The sequence below is a fragment of the Hylobates moloch genome, unplaced genomic scaffold (assembly GCF_009828535.3).
Source record: "Hylobates moloch isolate HMO894 unplaced genomic scaffold, HMol_V3 SCAFFOLD_18, whole genome shotgun sequence".
In the NCBI taxonomy this organism is placed as follows: Eukaryota; Metazoa; Chordata; class Mammalia; order Primates; family Hylobatidae; genus Hylobates; species Hylobates moloch.
The window spans coordinates 37,968,131-37,986,546 of record NW_026652293.1 but is presented as its reverse complement, the minus strand read 5'-3'; the positions used below and the strand labels follow the sequence as shown (position 1 = coordinate 37,986,546).

The following is an 18,416-nucleotide window of genomic DNA, read 5'->3' as shown; positions in this document are numbered from 1 at the left end:
GCCTGGCCAACGTGGTGAAACCCCGTTTCTACTGAAAATACAAAAAAATTAGCCAGGGGTAGTGGTGTGCGACTGTAGTCCCAGCTACTCCGGAGGCTGAGGCAGGAGAATTGCTTTGAACCTGGGAGGCAGAGGCTGCAGTGAGCTGAGATCACGCCACTGCACTCCAGCCTGGGTGACAGAGCGATTCTGTCTCAAAAAAGAAAAAAAGAAAAAGAAAGAAATATTTAACCTTATCTTTCATGTTTAACTCATTTTTCCCATGCCAAGAATCATGGTCTCAAAACACCAGGCATGATAGAATTTGAATAGCATATATATCTTCATTTTCTTTATCCCACTTTACACATATAGTAGTCTCAGAATAACAATTCCTACCCTAATACCCACAATATGATTACTAACAATTATTTAATTATTTTAACAGATTTTTTTCCCTTAAGGTATATCACACTAGGAATTAACCATCAAATTACTGTGTTTTTTCCTTTTCATTTCTTTGAGACAGGATCTTACTGTGTCGTCTAGGCTGGAGTGCAGTTGCACAATCATGGCTCACCTCATCCTCAACCTCCTGGGCTTCATGTGATCCTCCCACCTCAGCTTCCCAAGTAGCTGGGACCACAGGTGTGTGCCACCACCCCCAGATAATTTTTTAAATTTTTTTGTAGAGATGGGGTCTCCCTATGTTGTCTAGGCTGGTCTTGAACTGCTGGGCTCAAGTGATCCTTGTGCCTGTGCCTCCCAAAGTGCTGGGATAGCAGGCATGAACCACTGCACCCAGGCCCTACTGTGCTTTTTCTGTTTCTTCTTTTTTTTTAATGGAGTCTCGTTATGTTGCCCGGGCTGGCCTCAAACTCCAGGGCTGAAGTGATCCTTCTGCCTCACAGCCTCCCAAGTAACTGGGATTACAGCTGGGCCATTATGCTGGCTAAATTATATGTTTTAAAGTCACTTGGAACAGTCTCTTTGTGTAGCTGAGCCATCAGCTGGATATATAGTTAAGTTCTTTTGTTTCACTTTATTTTTGAATTTTAGAAATTTATTTTTTCCATTTTAATTTTGCTTTATCATTAATTTAATCAGCAAATTTCATATTCTGACTTCCTTTAAATAGCCCTAAAAATGAATAAAAGTTAACTAAGATCTATGTTCAGATACTTATCTGCTGTATCTCTTAGGGAAATTGTGCAGTGTCTCACACCAGCATTTCCAAAAGTGTGTTTCATGGACCATTCTTCAGGGTGAGAAGTGGGAGGTGGGGTGGGTGTGAAGATAGGAGTCTATAGTCACATGAGTCTGAAAATCCTATATTCTCTTGGAGAATCATGATGTACATAACATATAAAAGGCTTTGAAAGCCAGGTGCAGTGGCATGTGCTTATACTTCTAGCTTCTTGGGAGGCTGAGGCAGGAGGATTACCTTAAGCCAGGATTTTGAGGGCAGCCTGGCAACATAGTGAGACCCTGCCTTAAAAAACAGGCACCAAGAAGATCTGAAGTAAGGAAACTTTCTTCCTTAAATTTGTGTAACCTAGTGCTTTAAAATTTATTTGTCTGGGCCGGGTGTGATGGCTCACGCCTGTAATCCCAGCACTTTGGGAGGCCAAGGCAAGCGGATCACCTGAGGTCAGGAGTTCGAGACCAGCCTGGCCAACATGGTGAAACCTCATCTCTACTAAAAATAGAAAAATTAGCTAGGTATGGTGGTGGGCGCCTGTAATTCCAGCTACTGAGGAGGCTAAGGCAAGAGTATTGCTTGAACCCAGGAGGCAGAGGTTGCAGTAAGCTGAGATTGCACCACTACACTCCAGCCTGGATGATAGAGTGAAACTCTGTCTCAAAAAATAAATAAATAAATAAAATTTATTTGTCTGTATGAAGAGACTGTCCTCACACCTTTTTTTCTCTTCTTTTTTTTTTTCTGTTTTAATAAAGTTAAAGAGTAAAATAAAAATTCACAAGCTGCTTCCTTGTCCATCTGCCTACCTCCCTCCCCTAACTGCAGTCTTTGACACTGGTTCATTATCCATCACCCCATTCACACAGACACTGGATATCCAACTGAGAAAACAGAACTGCTGTAAGTACACGGAGACATGATGTGAACTGTGTCCACATTCAAGATTAAACTGAGTGACTCTGCATTTTCTGGGTTCTGGGTGATTGCCCTTCATTAGGCAAACAGAAAAAAATTCCCTGGATGAGATGCTTCAAAGCTGAAGCCCCAAGACCACTGAAGAATGCCTTGAAGATACTATTTGCATCAAAATCACCCATATTCATGCCCTCCTTGTCCAGGTCCTGTCCACTGTCCTAGCGAGTCTCTTTCTTGGGATCAGAGAAGATGGTAAAGGCCTCTCCAGTTTCCTTGAACTTCCCTCCTCCTTCTGAACCTCAGCACTGCCTCCACTGTGCCAATCTGGATGGTGCATCAAGGCCCATTTGTGATAAGCTTTCTTGGTCTCGTCCTCAGAGACATTACTGTCCACTTCCAGAATCTTGTAGTAATCTTTCTTCTTACTCTTCTTCAGTTTCAGCTGTGCATTTTTTAGGAGCTGTTTGTGTTCTTTTGTTTTCTCTGTCTGATACACTTTTTCATAATTGTGCACTGCTTCTTCTTACTGTTTGGTGTTCATGTAACACTGAGCTCTTCTCAAGCAGGCTTTTAAATAGGTGTCATTGAGCTTCACTGTATTTGTGCAGTCTTGTATTGCATTATCTAGTTTCCTAAGCTTAGAATTAACCATAACCTGATTATAGCAGAGTTTAGCATTTGTTTTTATACTGTTGGGGTTTATCCCCAGGGCTCATGTGTACAGTTCGTATGCTAGCTTGTAATTTCCTTCCTTAAATGCTTTATTTCTGTCTTCTTTCTTTGCTTTGAGTGCTTTGGGATTTCTGCAAGCAACGCAGGCCCTCTCATGGAGCCACCCTGAGAGCCTATACAAAAACCTGAACTGCCTTCTCAACACAATCTTAATAAAGGCAAAGACCTTATACATACAGAGGATCTGCATTGGTGGACTCCATTTGTAAAATGTCACTGGCCACAGATTGTGCTTCTGGATAATGACCCAGCATTACTAAATATTCCGCTTTGAGGATTTTGAAGCAATGGCAGGCAGGGGCAAGTGCTAGGGCACAGTCCTTGCAGAGAACAACCTTCCTAATATGCTTCTCAAAATCTATTTTTGCTAACTTCTCATATTCCATGATTGAATTAGCATTCTTGAACTCCTGTTATTCCTGAGCATTCTTATGATCCAGTTCTAGGGCTCTCTGGAAACTGACATGTGGCCATGGCATTCTCTAGAGAGAGGGGGGCACTTGCCCTCTCCTGGATGTCCCTGAACAAAACTGCCATCCAATCTCAGTGACTGGTGTGCATCTCCAAGAGCTTCCTGGAACCTTCCAAGCATAATCAGTGTGGCTGCTTGATTACTGTAGTAGCTAGCATTTTTAGGACATATGCCTATGGCTTTTGTATAATAATTACAATCGTCATTGTAATATTTCTTGGCATAATACGCATTTCCTTGTTCCTTGAAAGACTCTGCTTCCCATGGTGTACAATTGTTGGTTAGACTTCTAGCTTCCCTAGAAGTGAAGTTCTGATTGACGAGTCTAACTTGTCTGGTTTCTATTAGCACATGGCTCTGCATCTGGCACAGACAGAGCAGATGCTCAGAAAACATTTGACGAATAAATGATTGAGTAAAGGAAGCATTACTTACTATGGTAGCCTTTAGAGAGAGATTTTGTTGGCTTGGCGTGATGGCTCACGCCTGTAATCCCAGCACTTTGGGAGGCCGAGATGGGCAGATCACCTGAGGTCAGGAGTTTGAGATCTACCTGGCCAACATGGTGAAACCCTGTCTCTACGGCTGGTAAACATCTTGTAACCATTACTGGAGGCTGAGGCGGGAAATTGCTTGAAAAGGAGGTGGACATGACGGATCATCTTCACCCAAGGTAAAGAACAAAAAACAAAACAAAAACAAAAAGAGAGAGAGAGAACATTTGGGCATCAGAGACACCAGAACAGCAGTCTGCAACTAGGGAGCCTAGAACCTTCTTTTTTGTGTGTGACAATGGTTATTATCTCACTGAATGAGAGTTCTGTGGAACATGCTTCGGGGAAATGTCACTCTCAAGTTTTCTTATATGTCAGAAGGGGATAATAACACCTGTTCTACCATTGTCTCAGAGTTACTGTGAAGATCAAGTGAGCTAGATATGAAAGACTTTGGCTAATGCCTATACTGAAACATGACAATGTAAGTTTAACTCTAAAACTCTGCTACTTAGGTGAACTTATGCCCTACATGGGGCAAGAGTATAATGAGACTTGGAGGTTACAGAATAATGGAAAATGAGTCATTTTGACCCATAAAAGGGTCAATTAAGGAACAGGTACTGATAAGAAAATAAATTCTAATTCAAAGAATAGTTATGATCAGGTGAATGGCTTTCACTTAAAATCAGAGAAGATCTGAAACTTATATAGAAAAGGGCTGGTTTTCTTACTGAGTGGAAGTGATCTAGGACAGGAGCTAGAAACTATTATAAAAGTATGATTTGTGTGAGGAAGTTTGCCTAGCTGATTGAATATTGACAGTACCTTCAATAAAGTATATAATAGTTTGTTAAGGTTGCTGTAACAAAATAGCACAGGGTGAGTGGCTTAAACAACAGAAATTTATTTTCTCAGAGTTCTGGAGGCTGGAAGGCAGAGATCAAAGTGTCTGCAGGGTTGATTTCTTTTGAGGCCTCTCTCCTTGTCTTGCAGATGGCCCTATTCTCCTGTCTTCACATGGTCTTTCTTCTGTGTGCATGCATTATCTGTGTTCAAATTTCCATTCTTACAAGGATCCAGGGATGTTGGACTAGGGCCCATCCTAATGCGCTCACTTAATCTTAATTACCTCTTTAAAAATCCCTATTTCCAAATATAGTCACATTCTAAGGCACTGGGGATTAGGACTTCAACGTAGGAATTTTGAGGGCTACAATTCAGGCCAAAGCAAGTTACATGAAATTTGTACCATGAGATTATCTTTACTCTATATACATGAAATGGCCACCAGAGGTTGCCCCTTTTGCGAAAGACATGGCAGAAAGACAAGAAAGTAGGGGATTTGAACCCTAATTTTCTGGCTGGTGACAAATAAAATTGTTAGTTGGGCTCTTGCCCATTTCTAGTTTTTTTTTTTTTTTTTTGGAGACGGAGTCTCACTCTGTCACCCAGGTTGGAGTGCAGTGGCACGATCTCGGCTCACTGCAAGCTCCGCCTCCCGGGTTCACGCCATTCTCCTGCCTCAGCCTCTCCAAGTAGCTGGGACTACAGGCGGCCACCACTACGCCCGGCTAATTTTTTGTGTGTGTGTTTTTAGTAGAGACGGGGTTTCACCGTGGTCTCGATCTCCTGACCTCGTGATCCGCCCGCCTCGGCCTCCCAAAGTGCTGGGATTACAAGCGTGAGCCATTGTGCCCGGCCCCATTTCTAGTTTCATCCCAACTTTTCTGTAGTGGATTACAGATGGCCACAAATTCTTTCGTACCTTCCTGTTGAGAGGCAGAATCTATTTCCACTCTCCTTGTATCATGGCTAGGTTGCTGTGTGACTTGTAAGGCTGGGGTGTAAGACATCTGCAACTTTTGCCTTTGCCACTTGGAATGCTCTCTCTGGGAAGTGAGCTGCCATGTAAAAAGTTTGCGAAACTTTCTGGAGAGAGAAGCCCTGTGGAGAGAGGGCTGAAGCCATTCACGGATGTTTCAGCCTGAGCTGATCTCCCAGCTGAATGCAGCCTCGTGAGTGACCTCAGACAATCCCAGTGGAACAGATGAACCACCTACCTGAACACTGCCTAGATTCTTGATCCACAGAATCATGAGCAAATAAAATCATTGCTATATAAGCCACTAAATTTTGGAGTAATTTGTTACACAGCAGTATATAATTGAAGCCATCACCTATTAGTCAAACTGACTTTAGAGATTAATAGTATTCATTTCATATTCTTTCCCATCTGCCTTTAAAATGCAACAACTTTTTTTTTTTTTTTTTTTTTTTTCCAACGGAGTCTCTCTCTGTCGCCCAGGCTGGAGTGCAGTGGTGCGATCTCGGCTCACTGCAAGCTCCGCCTTCCGGGTTCACATCATTCTCCTGCCTCAGCCTCTCCGAGTAGCTGGGACTACACACACCCACCACCACGCCCGGCTAATTTTTTTTGTATTTTTAGTAGAGATGGGGTTTCACCGTGTCTCCTGACCTCGTGATCCGCCCCCCTCGACCTCCCAAAGTGCTGGGATTGCAGGCGTGAGCCACCGCGCCCGGCCAACAACAACCTTTTTTTTTTTTTTTTTTTTTTTTTTTGAGATGGAGCCTTGCTGTGTTGCCCAGGCTAGAGTGCAGTGGCGCGATCTCGGCTCACTGCAAGCTCCGCCTCCTGGGTTCACGCCATTCTCCTGCCTCAGCCTCCCGAGTAGCTGGGACCCGCCACCACGCCCGGCTAATTTTTTTTTGTATTTTTAGTAGAGACAAGGTTTCACTGTGTTAGCCGGGATGGTCTCGATCTCCTGACCTCGTGATCCACCCACCTTGGCCTCCCAAAGTGCTGGGATTACAGGCGTGAGCCATCGCGCCCGGCCAACAACAACTTTTAAGAAGTATTATGCATTAGTGTAATTTGATTTCAGAGAATTTTTTTAAAAATTTTTTGGAGACAGGGCTGTGCTCTGTCACTCAGGCTGGAGTGCACTGGTGCAATCATGGTTCACTGCAGCCTTAACTTCCCTGGGCTCAAGTGATCCTCCCATCTCAACCTCCTGAGTAGCTGGGACTATATAAGCACACCACCACACCTGGCTAATTTTTATATACTTTTTGTAGAGACAGGGTTTCACCATGTTGCTCAGTCTGGTCTTCAACTCCTGGGCTCAAAGGATTTGCCTGCCTCAGCCTCCCAAAGTGCTGGGATTACAGCTGTGAGACACTGTGTCTGGTCGTGGTTTCAGAGAAAATTTTCAGATAAGAACAGTAGGCTTCTGATGGGGATGTAAATATATATATGTATGGGCTGCTATATGGTAGGGGAAAGAAGACACTTCAAAGAAAGGCTATGAAAAAGTGAGCCATTTGTTAAAGACAAATGAAAATAGCTATTATTTATTGATTGCATACTATATACCAGGCAGTATATTCAAGTTTTATATGCATGATTTCATTTTACTCTCATTAAAATTCAAAGAAGATGATGTTATTATTAATTCTTTTTTTTGTAGGTAATTATGCCAGAGACATTAGGAGACTTTACCAAGTTCACACAGCTAGAAAGTAGAAGAACTAAGATTTAAATCTAAACCTGTTTGTCTTCAGAGTCAGAGACTAGTTCTTAATCACCTTTCTACACTGCCTCTAAACTTGATCTGCTCTACAATTTTGCTATGGCTTATCCTTTTTGCTTATAGTAAATGCTATCATTCAAAATGCATTTTCTGAGCATCTGTTAGGTAAAGGCACTGGATATTCAGATGCGAAAGATGATACCTATTGAAGGTAAAGAGCAGGAGAAGGTATATAGATGGCAGTGGTGAGACAATTCAGCTATGAGTTAGTGACTGTGATGTCTCTTCCACTATTTATTCATGAACATTTTCAGCATCAACTTTTTGTTAAACACTGGGTCAGAAGCTGTTGGGTTGAGAAACAGGAAGGAGAGATTGATACCAACTTCCATCACTTTAAGATGTATACTTTTTACATATTAATATTTCTGAAATTATATGTGTTTTACAGTAATTACTAGCTTAAATGGTAGCATTGTTTTCTTCCTCAGTGGTACATAAAATAATGGTGCTTTTTACAAGTGGTGGAACTTTAGATTCAATAAAGTATGATTTTTGGTCTGCCAAACATGGTTCTTGTTCACAAGATGCTTAATATTTATGATCCTGCAATGTATTGGATTTCTCCCTACATTTGTAACCACGTAACATCCTTCACCAATGTGCTTCTCTCCTTTTGGCCTGAGATAATGCATTTATTCAAGTATGGTTGTTTATTTTCTGTCTATACTGTCTCCATCATTGTTCAGCAAATGACACACTTTCATCTCTCTATCTTCACCCCAACTTCTTTCCTGGGCTCCGACTCATAACTGACACCCAAGTATTACAACTTTCTTGTCTTTATGTTACCTTGAACTCAATACAATGCACCATCTTTCCCTCCAAGCCAGATTATTCTCCAGGCTTCCCAAGATCTATCAGTTCTTGGGAACTGTAATTCACATTTGAAACCTTGGGAGCCATCCTTGATTCTTCCCTTTCCTTTGTTTCACTTGCACATATCTAGTATGCTATTAAGACCTGTACACGAGGCCAGGTGCGGTGGCTCACACCTGTAATCCCAGCACTTCAGGAGGCTGAGGTGGGTGGATCACCTGAGGTCAGGAGCTGGAGACCAGCCTGACCAACACAGAGAAACCCTATCTCTACTAAATATACAAAATTAGCCAGGTGTGGTGGTGCATGCCTGTAATCCCAGCTACTCGGGAGGCTGAGGCAGGAGAATTGCTTGAACCCAGGAGGTGGAGGTTGCAGTGAGCCAAGATCGCGCCATTGCACTCCAGCCTGGGCAAGAAGAGAACAAGAGCAAAACTGCACCTCAAAAAAAAAAAAAAAAAAAAAAAAAACACCTGTACATGTTTCTTCTTGCATTGATCTCTCCCTTTCCAGTTCCACTACTGCCATCTCAGTCCAAGCCCTTGTCTAATCATGCGTGGACTGCCATAGTCTCCCACTGATTCATCTGATCCATTTTCACCATTTTAAGTTTTCTCTAACACTGTATTGTATACTTGACTCCCTGCTAAAAGTCATTTAATAGCCCCTTACTGATCACTGGATACATTCCAGACACCACAGCCTGGTATTCAAGGCTCTCTACAATTACTAGTCCTTTCCAGCTTCATCACCTACCACCTAAACTAGAGGAAATGTTTTACACTTTTCAGCTGCCACAATATTTGGCTTGAACCATTTCCTTTGTCTAGATTCTTACTCTCATTCTTTGGGCTTATCCAGCCAGGCTTTCCTTCAAAGCTCAGCTGACTTCTCCAGGAAAAGCATTTCCTGATGGTTTGCAGTTTACAGTGAACTCTCTTCTCCTAACTCCTACAGTGCTTAGTGCATATATAAGTAATGTAACATTTAGTATGTGTTCCCTTCTATAGCTTTTTATCCTTTTATGCATAACAATGTCTTTCCAATGAGAATTAAATGCCTTGAGGGCAGGGACCTGGCCATATTTCTCCATATTCCCAGCACTGATGGTCTTTTAGATATAATCATATTTTAGACCTGGAAGTTCACCTAGCCCTACTGATTCCTTTCACAGTTGAAGAAACTGAGGCCCAGAGAGAAGTTATTCAGACTCAGTAGAAAGCCATAGTCATAGCCAAATATTTGCTAACACAAATTATAGGGGTTGGCTTATGTAGAATGGCAAGATTCAGAAGTGGGGAATGAGGGCACTCTCTGAACAAAGGCAGGCAAGTAAAAATCATCACAGCCGTCCATGCATGATTGGACAGGAGCCTAGACTGAGATGGAAATAGTGGAACTGGAAAGGAAGGGATCAATGCAAAAGGAAAAGTGTAACTTACTAGATAGGTATTTTTGGCAAGTTTGGGACCAGGTGATTCAAGCTGCCCCCTGGGGCACGTGTAGTGGCTACTCGAGGGCAGGGCTGTCCTTTTGCACAACGCACAGGCTCTGGAAATGGTTGGATGTTCAATGTTTCTTACTTTAGGGGGCTGCCCAGTCTTCTTCTTCGCAGGCATGTGGCTAGCAGAAAGTGAAGCAGGTTGGCTTTCTGGTTCTTCGAGGGCACAGGCCCAGAGGAAGCCCTACTGCCCGGTGGTGAGGACCGGCCAAGGCTCTCCGCTCAGGGCTGCAAGCCAGGGCCCGCCCCTGACAGGAATCCGTTGGCTAAGCAGCCGCTCTGGCCTTGGCCACGATCCCAGGAAAGAAGAGCAAGGGGCTTTCCACCTGCCCCTAGCCTAACCCGGGGCTGGGGACCTCTCGGGTTCCAGCGGCTCTTGCCCCGCCTCCTAAGCCTGCCGCCTCCACTCCAGGCCAGGTTGCCCGCCCCTACCCTCACGCTCGACGGGCTCGCTCCCGCACCGGGCGCGCGGGTGGTGCGCGGGCACTCGGAGGCGGAAGGCCGGAGGGGCAGTCCGCCGGGGGCGAGCGCGCAGGCGCCTTCCTGGGACCCGCTGCAGGCGCGAATGCCAGCGGCCGGCGGGCGGCGGGGTAAGAGCATGGGATCCCGGGGGTTCCGGACCCCGGGCCAATGTGGGGAGGTGCCAGGGGCTCGCGCCGCGCCACGAGGCGGCGCAGAGCTGGCGACCCGGCTCCCAGCTCCGCTCCACTCCCAGGGACGCGACGCGAGGCCTCCCCAGCCCTTCCTGCAGGGTCGCTTGGGGGTCGGGTGAGGGGACGCGGTGATACTGGTGGCACTTGCAGGCTGGGGCGGTCCTGGCACCCTTGTCCTTGCGATTCTGAGGGCCTGGCCCTCAAGAGGAGGGGCGGAGAAACGTGAGAAGGGATCCCTTTCGCCCCATATGCACGCCCGGGATAGCTACGCTCCCCGGTGTTGTGTCCACTGCGGTAGAAGGACCTTTCAGACTAAAAGGAGCAAAGTCAGCTCTCGCATGGGGACGGCGGGCTTGGCGTTTGTCGAGATGCACCGTCGGGGCAAAGGAGGACGAAAAACGCATCTACTGCCTGCCTAGCAACTTCGTGGCCGGTGGATGGGTTAGAAAGTTACTGTTTTCAAGGCTGGGCGCGGTGGCTCACGCCTGTAATCCCAGCACTTTGGGAGGCCGAGGCGGGCGGATCACGAGGTCAGGAGACCGAGACCATCCTGGCTAACACGGTGAAACCCCGTCTCTACTAAAAATACAAAAAATTAGCCGGGCGAGGTGGCGGGCGCCTGTAGTCCCAGCTACGCGGGAGGCTGAGGCAGGAGAATGGCGTGAACCCCGGGGGACGGAGCCTGCAGTGAGCCCAGATCACGTCACTGCACTCCAGCCTGGGCGACAGAGCGAGACTCCGTCCCCCCCAAAAAAGAAAAAAAGAAAGTTACTGTTTTCTGATTTACAGGTGGAAAAAGTCGCAAATAACCCTTTTTCTGGTTTAAGCAGAAGAGAGTGGTTAAAAGCCTCGAATAATATCTTTAACCACACAGGGCTCAGTAAAATTAGGTGCCTCCCAGCTTCGCACACACAGACGCACACAGCTCCATTCAGCAAATACTTCTTGGGTACCTGCCTTCTGCTAACACTGTTCTACAAATGGGGAACAGAGAGCAACGACTAAGACAGGAGGACCCCTGCTCACCGGGAGCCTTTACTCTAGTCGACACATCCAACTAATTTCCTTTTACACTTTTTTTTTTAATTGAGACGGACTCTTGCTCTGTCGCCCAGGCTGGAGTGCAGTGGCACGATCTCGGCTCACTGCAACCTCTGCCTCCCGGGTTCGGGCGATTCTCCTGCCTCAGCCTCACGAGTGGCTGGGATTACAGGAATGCACCACCACGCCCGGCTAATTTTTGTATTTTTAGTAGAGATGGGGTTTCACCATGTTGACCAGGCTGGTCTCGAACTCCTGACCTCAGGTGATCCACCTGCCTCGGCCTCCTAAAGTGCTGGGATTACAGGGGTGAGCCATTGCGCCCAGCCCCTTTTATGCTTTTTAAATTGGAATATACCATATAGAAAAATACTGTACACAAATTATAAGTTGTAACTTGTTAATTTATCCTAAAGTCAACACATTTCCTAACCACTACTCAAATCAAGAAGCAAGATTCACAGCATTTCAGAAGACCTCTCTGAGTACTCCTCCCAACCACCATCCCTTCTTTCCTCCCCAACGGTAACCTCTTTCCTGATTTTTAACACCATAGATTAGTTTTGCCTATTTATGAACCTTTCATGGAAGCATATGATATGTATTCTTTAGTGTCCAGCATTTATACTGAAAATTATGTGTGTAAGATTGCACCATGTCATGTGAAAATACAATTCCTGATAGTGAAAAGAATTAGGAAGCAAATTGAAGGTAATGTTACAAACAGTAAGAGTAGGAAGCTTTAGTAGGATAGTCAGGGATGATCTTTCTGAGGGGATGATTTGAGATTTGGCATGAATGACAAAAGCTTAGCTATTCCAATCAGTTCTGGAGTTATCCCGTGATGTTTTTATTTTAAATAAGAAAATAATTAGAGCCCAGTGCGGTGGCTCACGCCTGTAATCCCAGCACTTTGGGAGACCAAGGCGGGTGGATCACCTGAGGTCAGGAGTTCAAGATCAGCCTGGCCAACCTGGTGAAACCCCATCTCTACTAACAATACAAAAATTAGCCAGGCGTGGTGGCGGGCGCCTGTAATCCCAGCTACTTGGGAGGCTGAGGCAAGAGAATCGCTTGAACCCAGGAGGCGGAGGTTGCGGTGAGCCGAGATTGTGCCATTGTACTCCAGCCTGGGCAACAAGAGCGAAACTCCATCCCAAAAAGAAAGAAAAAAAAAAACCAAATAAAATAAAATAATTTTAGATCGTTAGGTGGAATGTACCAATTTTGCCCTAAATTTTTTAGTTGATTTATTATATTTTCTGAATATATTTAAAGTGTATCCTGTGGTTAAAATGGTCCAACATTTTTCAAAGAGAAGAGGAAAATGTCAATTTTGTCAGTTTGCTTTTTATTTTTTTTTTTGTTTGAGATGGAGTTTCGCTCTTGTTGCCCAGGCTGGAGTGCAATGGCGTGATCTTGGCTCACTGCAACGTTTACCTCCTGGGTTGAAGCGATTCTCCTGCCTCGGCCTTCCAAATAGCTGGGATTACAGGCAAGTGCCACCATACCTGGCTAATTTTGTATTTTTAGTAGAGATGGGGTTTCACCATGTTGGTCAGGCTGGTCTTGAACTCCTGACCTCAGATGATCTGCCTCGGCTTCCCAAAGTGCCACCAGGCGTGAGCCACCATGACCGGCATCAATTTGCTTCTTACTTTAAAACCCCAACCTATGGAAAACTGTAAAAAAAAAAAAAAAAAAAAAAAAAAGTAAGTGGTTAATTGAGTTTTACTGCTTTTGTATTTTTTTTCTCACGATTTGAGGTTATTCTTAATGATTCTTAAAAAGGCTCATTTCTCTAAGGTGGAAAGTTGGTGTGGTTAATGCAAGTATATTTTGGAAGAAAATAAAAACCAAACTAGAGAAATTGTTTATTGGAAGGCTTTCCCAAACTAAATACAAAGACAAAATTCCTCTTTCTCGTTGTACCAAAGATAAATCACCCCTTTGTCTACCATTGTGGTTTTATATTTACATGTAGGTGAATGTGTTCTAAATAAAATTGACTGTATCATTATCTTCATATGTGTTGTTTTTCTTTTCTCAAAAATATTCCCCTGTGAGAGTAAATCTTTATTATATCTTTAGACGTATTGAGTCCCATTTAATAGAGAGATCCACCTTTTGATGTGTATTCCCAACTAAAGGACTAGGGAATAAGGAACTTAAAATACCACCTTTCCTTCACATTCCTTCCCACTACCCCTCCCCTCAAATTCTCTATCCTTCTACTTGGTTTACTGGGTTGATTGTTGTAGGTACTGTACTCAGCTAAATCTTGATATCTTTTTTCCCCTTAGGATCCTTCTACATAGACATAATCAATTTTTGACTATTTGGAAATCAAGCATCATTAAAATCCTCTCAAACTCCTAATTGCGAAGAATCAATAACATTTCAAGAAGTGATAACATTTCTCTGAACAAGAAAAGAAGTGATTGACCACGTTTTAAAAGTACTCTGCCACTGGTGCTGTGTTTTCTTCCCCTCCCTAAATTTGAAGAACTATGGAGAAATGGTACTTGATGACAGTAGTGGTTTTAATAGGACTAACAGTACGATGGACAGTGTCTCTTAATTCTTATTCAGGTAATACATTTTTACTGTTTTTAAAAAAAGGAAATTTTCCTTTGAATAGGTGTTTGTTTGGGGAAAAGTTTACCATTTTCTGACCAGGACAGAGAAGAATTTCAGGCATTTTTGATATGGTCGAGAAGATACATTTAAATGTCCAATTCTAATAGAAAGAATATGGATAACAGCTAAATAGAAGCATGCACTTTGTGATGTGAGAAAGCAAAAATGTGTTCTAACAGGTAAGATGACAAATTGAGAAATGATTCTGTATTAAACATTGAAGAGGAAAATGAGCTGGCACTTCCAGGGAGGGGTGGAGTCTGTTTAGGGTAGAGAAGCATATTACTAGATTAAAGGGAAGCGATCAGTGAACAAGAATAAGATTGGGAATGAGGGAGGGGGAATTGATGGAGTATAGTCCTGGTGTGTTGGATTGGCTTAAATGTAACTCTGCAGGTACCTGTGTAGCACGTCTCATGTTCCAGGCACTGTGCTAGGTTCTAAAAATACAAGGTGAATATCCAGTACTCAGAGGGCCCACATTTTATTTTATTTTATTTTATATTTTATTTCATTTCGTTTCATTTCATATTTCATTTCATTTCATTTCATTTTTTTGAGACAGAGCCTCGCTCTGTCGCCCAGGCTGGAGTGCAGTGGCGCAATCTCAGCTCACTGTAACCTCTGCCTCCTGGGTTCAAGCAATTCTTCTACCTCAGCCTCCCAAGTAGCTGGGATTACAGATGCACGCGACCATGCCCAGCTAATTTTTGTATTTTTAGTAGAGACGGGGTTTCACCATGCTGGCCAGGCTGGTGTCGAACTCCTGATCTCATGATCCACTTGCCTCGGCCTCCCAAAGTGCTGGAATTACAGGCGTGAGCCACTGCACCCAGCCAGAGGGCCCACATTTTAATAGTTAAATGGTCACAACAGAGGGTGATAATTATAATGTAGAAGTATGTGTGAGGTACAGAGTTAATAGAGAGGTTAATGATCAGGATGCATTAGAGAAAACTTCAGGAAAGATGTTTGCATTCAAGGTTTGAAGGATGAGTCAGAATTTTCTAGGCAAATGAAGTGGAGAAGGTATTATAGAGTGCAGGAACTCGTGCAACAGGCATGATGTCATAGAGCATGGTTATTATAAGTATTGTATTTGAGTTGCATAAAATATAGGAACAAAAAGGATGAGGAGAGAGTGACCAGAGAGTAGGTTATACAATTAGCTGGGCAAATTATTTAGTTGTAGAAAAATATGTTAGTGAAAAAGGGTCACAGGAAAAAGAGATAGGTAAAGAGAAAAATGAAACAATAATATTAATAGTTGTAAGAGCTATGATATACACAGACATATATATGCACAGACACACATTTACTCTCTACTTACACATTTACGATATACGCAGATACATATATGGATATTTATATATATTTATATGTGTGTCTGTGTATATAAATGTGTGTATACACAGACACATATATAGGCATTTTATGCATACCTATATATGTGTGTGTCTGTATATAGTTAATGTATATATACACACACATATATGGATATTCACGGACACACACATATATAAATATCTGTATATATATGTGTGTATAGTAAATGTGTATGTAGAGAGTAAATATGTATGTGTCTGTGTATATCATAGCTTTTTTTTGAGAAAAAAAAAGCTCTGTCGCCCAGGCTGGAGTACAGTGGCACAATCTTGGCTCACTGTAACCTCTGCCTCCCAGGTTCAAGTGATTCTCCTGCCTCAGCCTCCTAAGTAGCTGGGATTACAGGTGCACGCCATCACGCCCAGCTAATTTTTGTATTTTTAGTAGAGACGAGATTTCACCATGTTGGTCAGGCTGGTCTCGAACTCCTGACCTCGTGATCTGCCTGCCTCGGCCTCCCAAAGTCCTGGGATTACAGGTGTGAGCCACCATGCCTGGCCTGTAGCTCTTACATATAGATGTATACACACACACACACACACACACACACACACATATATGTTTTGTAAGTCTTTTTTTTTTGGAGACAGAGTTTCAGTCTGGTCGTCCAGGCTAAAGTGCAATGGCAGGACGTTGGCTCATTGCAACCTCTGCCTCCTGGGCACAGTGATTCTGCTGCCTCAGCCTCCCGAGTAGCTGGAATTATAGGTGTGCACCATGACGCCTGGCTAATTTTTGTATTTTTTGTAGATACAGGGTCTCACCATGTTGCCCAGGCTGGTCTTGAACTCCTGAGCTCAAGTGATCTGCCTGCCCCAGCCTCCCAAAGTGCTGGGATTACAGGTGTGAGCCACCATGTCCAGCCAATATTTTAATCAGACTATAGTTTCTCTTTTCTCTTAAAACATTTTTTTTGTGGGGAGGCTAAGGTGCGTGGATTGCCTGAGCTCAGGAGTTCAAGACCAGCCTGAGCAACATGGCAAAACCCCTTCTGTATTAAAAATGCAAAAATTAGCCGGGCGCACACCTGTAATCCCAGCTGCTGGGGAGGCTGAGGCACAAGAGTTGCTTAAGCCCAGGAGACAGAGGTTGCAGTGAGCCGAGATCATCCTACTACACTTCAGCCTGGGCGACAGAGCAAGACTCTGCCTCAAAAAAACCAAAACAACACAATTTTTTGGGCTATTTTTATTTTTTAATTTAATTTACTTTTTTTTTTTGAGACAGGGTCTCCCCCTGTTGCCCAGGTTGGAGTGCAGTGGCATGATCTCGGCTCACTGCAGCCTTGACCTCTTGGGACCACAGGCATGTGGCTAATTGTCTGGCTAATTGTTTCGATTTTTAGTAAAGATGAGGTCTCACTGTGTTGCCTAGGCTGGTCTTGAACTCCTGGGCTCGAGCAATCCTCCTGCCTCAGCCTCCCAAAGTACTGGGATTACAGGTGTGAGCCACTGCGCCTGATTTTTTCAAATACTCTGGCTTAATATAGTTTCTCTTTATTCAGCATGAATTTAGAGGATTTATAGAAAGAACTTGTAAGAACTACTATATTTTGAGTATGAGTATTTTCTTTAGTATTTACCACAACCACTGAAGACAGGTAATATCTTCGAGTTACAAATGGAAAACGAGACAACCAATAAATGACAACTGGGATTCAAATATAGTTGTATTTAATTCCACAATCAGTGCTCTTATGACTCTGCTCTGTGGCTTCTGAATGAGTTCGAGGAATATGGTGGAAGTAAAATCACTTAAATGTAGCAGTTGACTTGGGCTCAAATCTTAGCTCCTTCATCTGTTAGTTGCCTGATCTTGGGGAAGTTATTTAATCTCCTTGAGCCTCTTCTATCAAGTGGGGTATTAATACATACTTTAAGAGGGTTATTGGCCGGGTGGTGGCTCACGCCTGTAATCTCAGCACTTTGGGAGGCCGAAGTGGGCCAATCACATGAGGTCAGGTGTTCGAGACCAGCCTGGCCAACATAATAAAACCCCGTCTCTACTAAAAATACAAAAATTAGCCGGATGTGGTTGCGGGTGCCTGTAATCCCAGCTACTCCGGAGGATGAGGCGCGAGAATTGCTTGAACCTGGAAGGCAAAGGTTGCAGTGAGCTGAGATCACGCCACTGCACCCCACCCTGGGTGACAGAGCAAGACTCTGTCTCCAAAAAAAAAAAAAAAAAAAAAAAAAAAGATTCTTGTGAGGATTAAGATAATATGTATAAATTGTGTTTTCTTTTTTAATGGTGTAGGACTATAACCAGCACATTTATAGTTCATAACTCATCTCATTTGATCCTCACATCAGATCATTTAACCCTAAAATGTCTGCTATCCAGGAAAAATAGGTCTTGCTGGTGATTAAGTCTTTAGGCCTGGTCTTTAGGGTGACCAAGAATAATAAGTGGTATCTTCCCTAGAGAAGTTAACAGTCTAGTGGATAGGGTGGACATGTAAATATATACTACATAAAAATGTAGGCCAGGCACGGTGGCTCATGCTTGTAATTCTAGCACTTTGGGAGGCTGAGGCGGGGGGATCACTTGAGGTCAGGAGTTCCAGACCAGCCTAGCCAACATGGTGAAACCCCCTTTACAAAAAGAAAAATTAGGCATAGTGGCGCATGCCTGTAATCCTAGCTACTCGGGCCTCTGAGGTGGGAGGATTGCTTGAACCCGAGAGGTGGAGGTTGCAGTGAGCCAGAGATGGTGCCACTGCACTTCAGCCTGGGTGACAGAGGGAGACTCCGTTAAAAAAAAAAAGTAGTGTGGTATAGGCAAATACTTTGTTTCTTTTTTTTTTCCTCCCTAGACTGAGTCTTGCTGTGTCGCCCAGGCTGGAGGGCAATGGTGCAATCTCGGCTCACTACAATCTCCGCCTCCCGGGTTCAAGCAATTCTCCTGCCCCAGCTTCCCGAGTAGCTGGGATTTACAGGCATGTGCCACCACCCCCAGCAATTTTT

The 18,416-nt window shown here is 43.8% G+C and overlaps 1 protein-coding gene and 1 pseudogene across 2 annotated transcripts in view; one reads left to right on the top strand and one right to left on the bottom strand.

The window, feature by feature from the left end:
- Window positions 1–2,176: 2,176 nt before the first annotated feature.
- LOC116457421 (dnaJ homolog subfamily C member 7-like) lies at window positions 2,177–3,698 on the bottom strand (annotated as a pseudogene).
- Window positions 3,699–10,240: 6,542 nt separating this feature from the next.
- The window catches only part of ALG6 (ALG6 alpha-1,3-glucosyltransferase), a 72,433-nt gene continuing 64,257 nt past the window's right edge, over window positions 10,241–18,416 (top strand). The window contains exons 1-2 of one of the 2 annotated variants that reach the window (XM_058430881.1): window positions 10,241–10,320; window positions 13,728–14,016. In XM_058430881.1, coding sequence (XP_058286864.1) covers window positions 13,935–14,016 — 82 coding nt within the window. In that variant the 5' untranslated portion in view covers window positions 10,241–10,320; window positions 13,728–13,934. Of the gene's footprint in view, window positions 10,321–13,727; window positions 14,017–18,265; window positions 18,389–18,416 lie in introns of those variants that run through there. The other variant, XM_058430882.1, reaches the window with a different exon arrangement.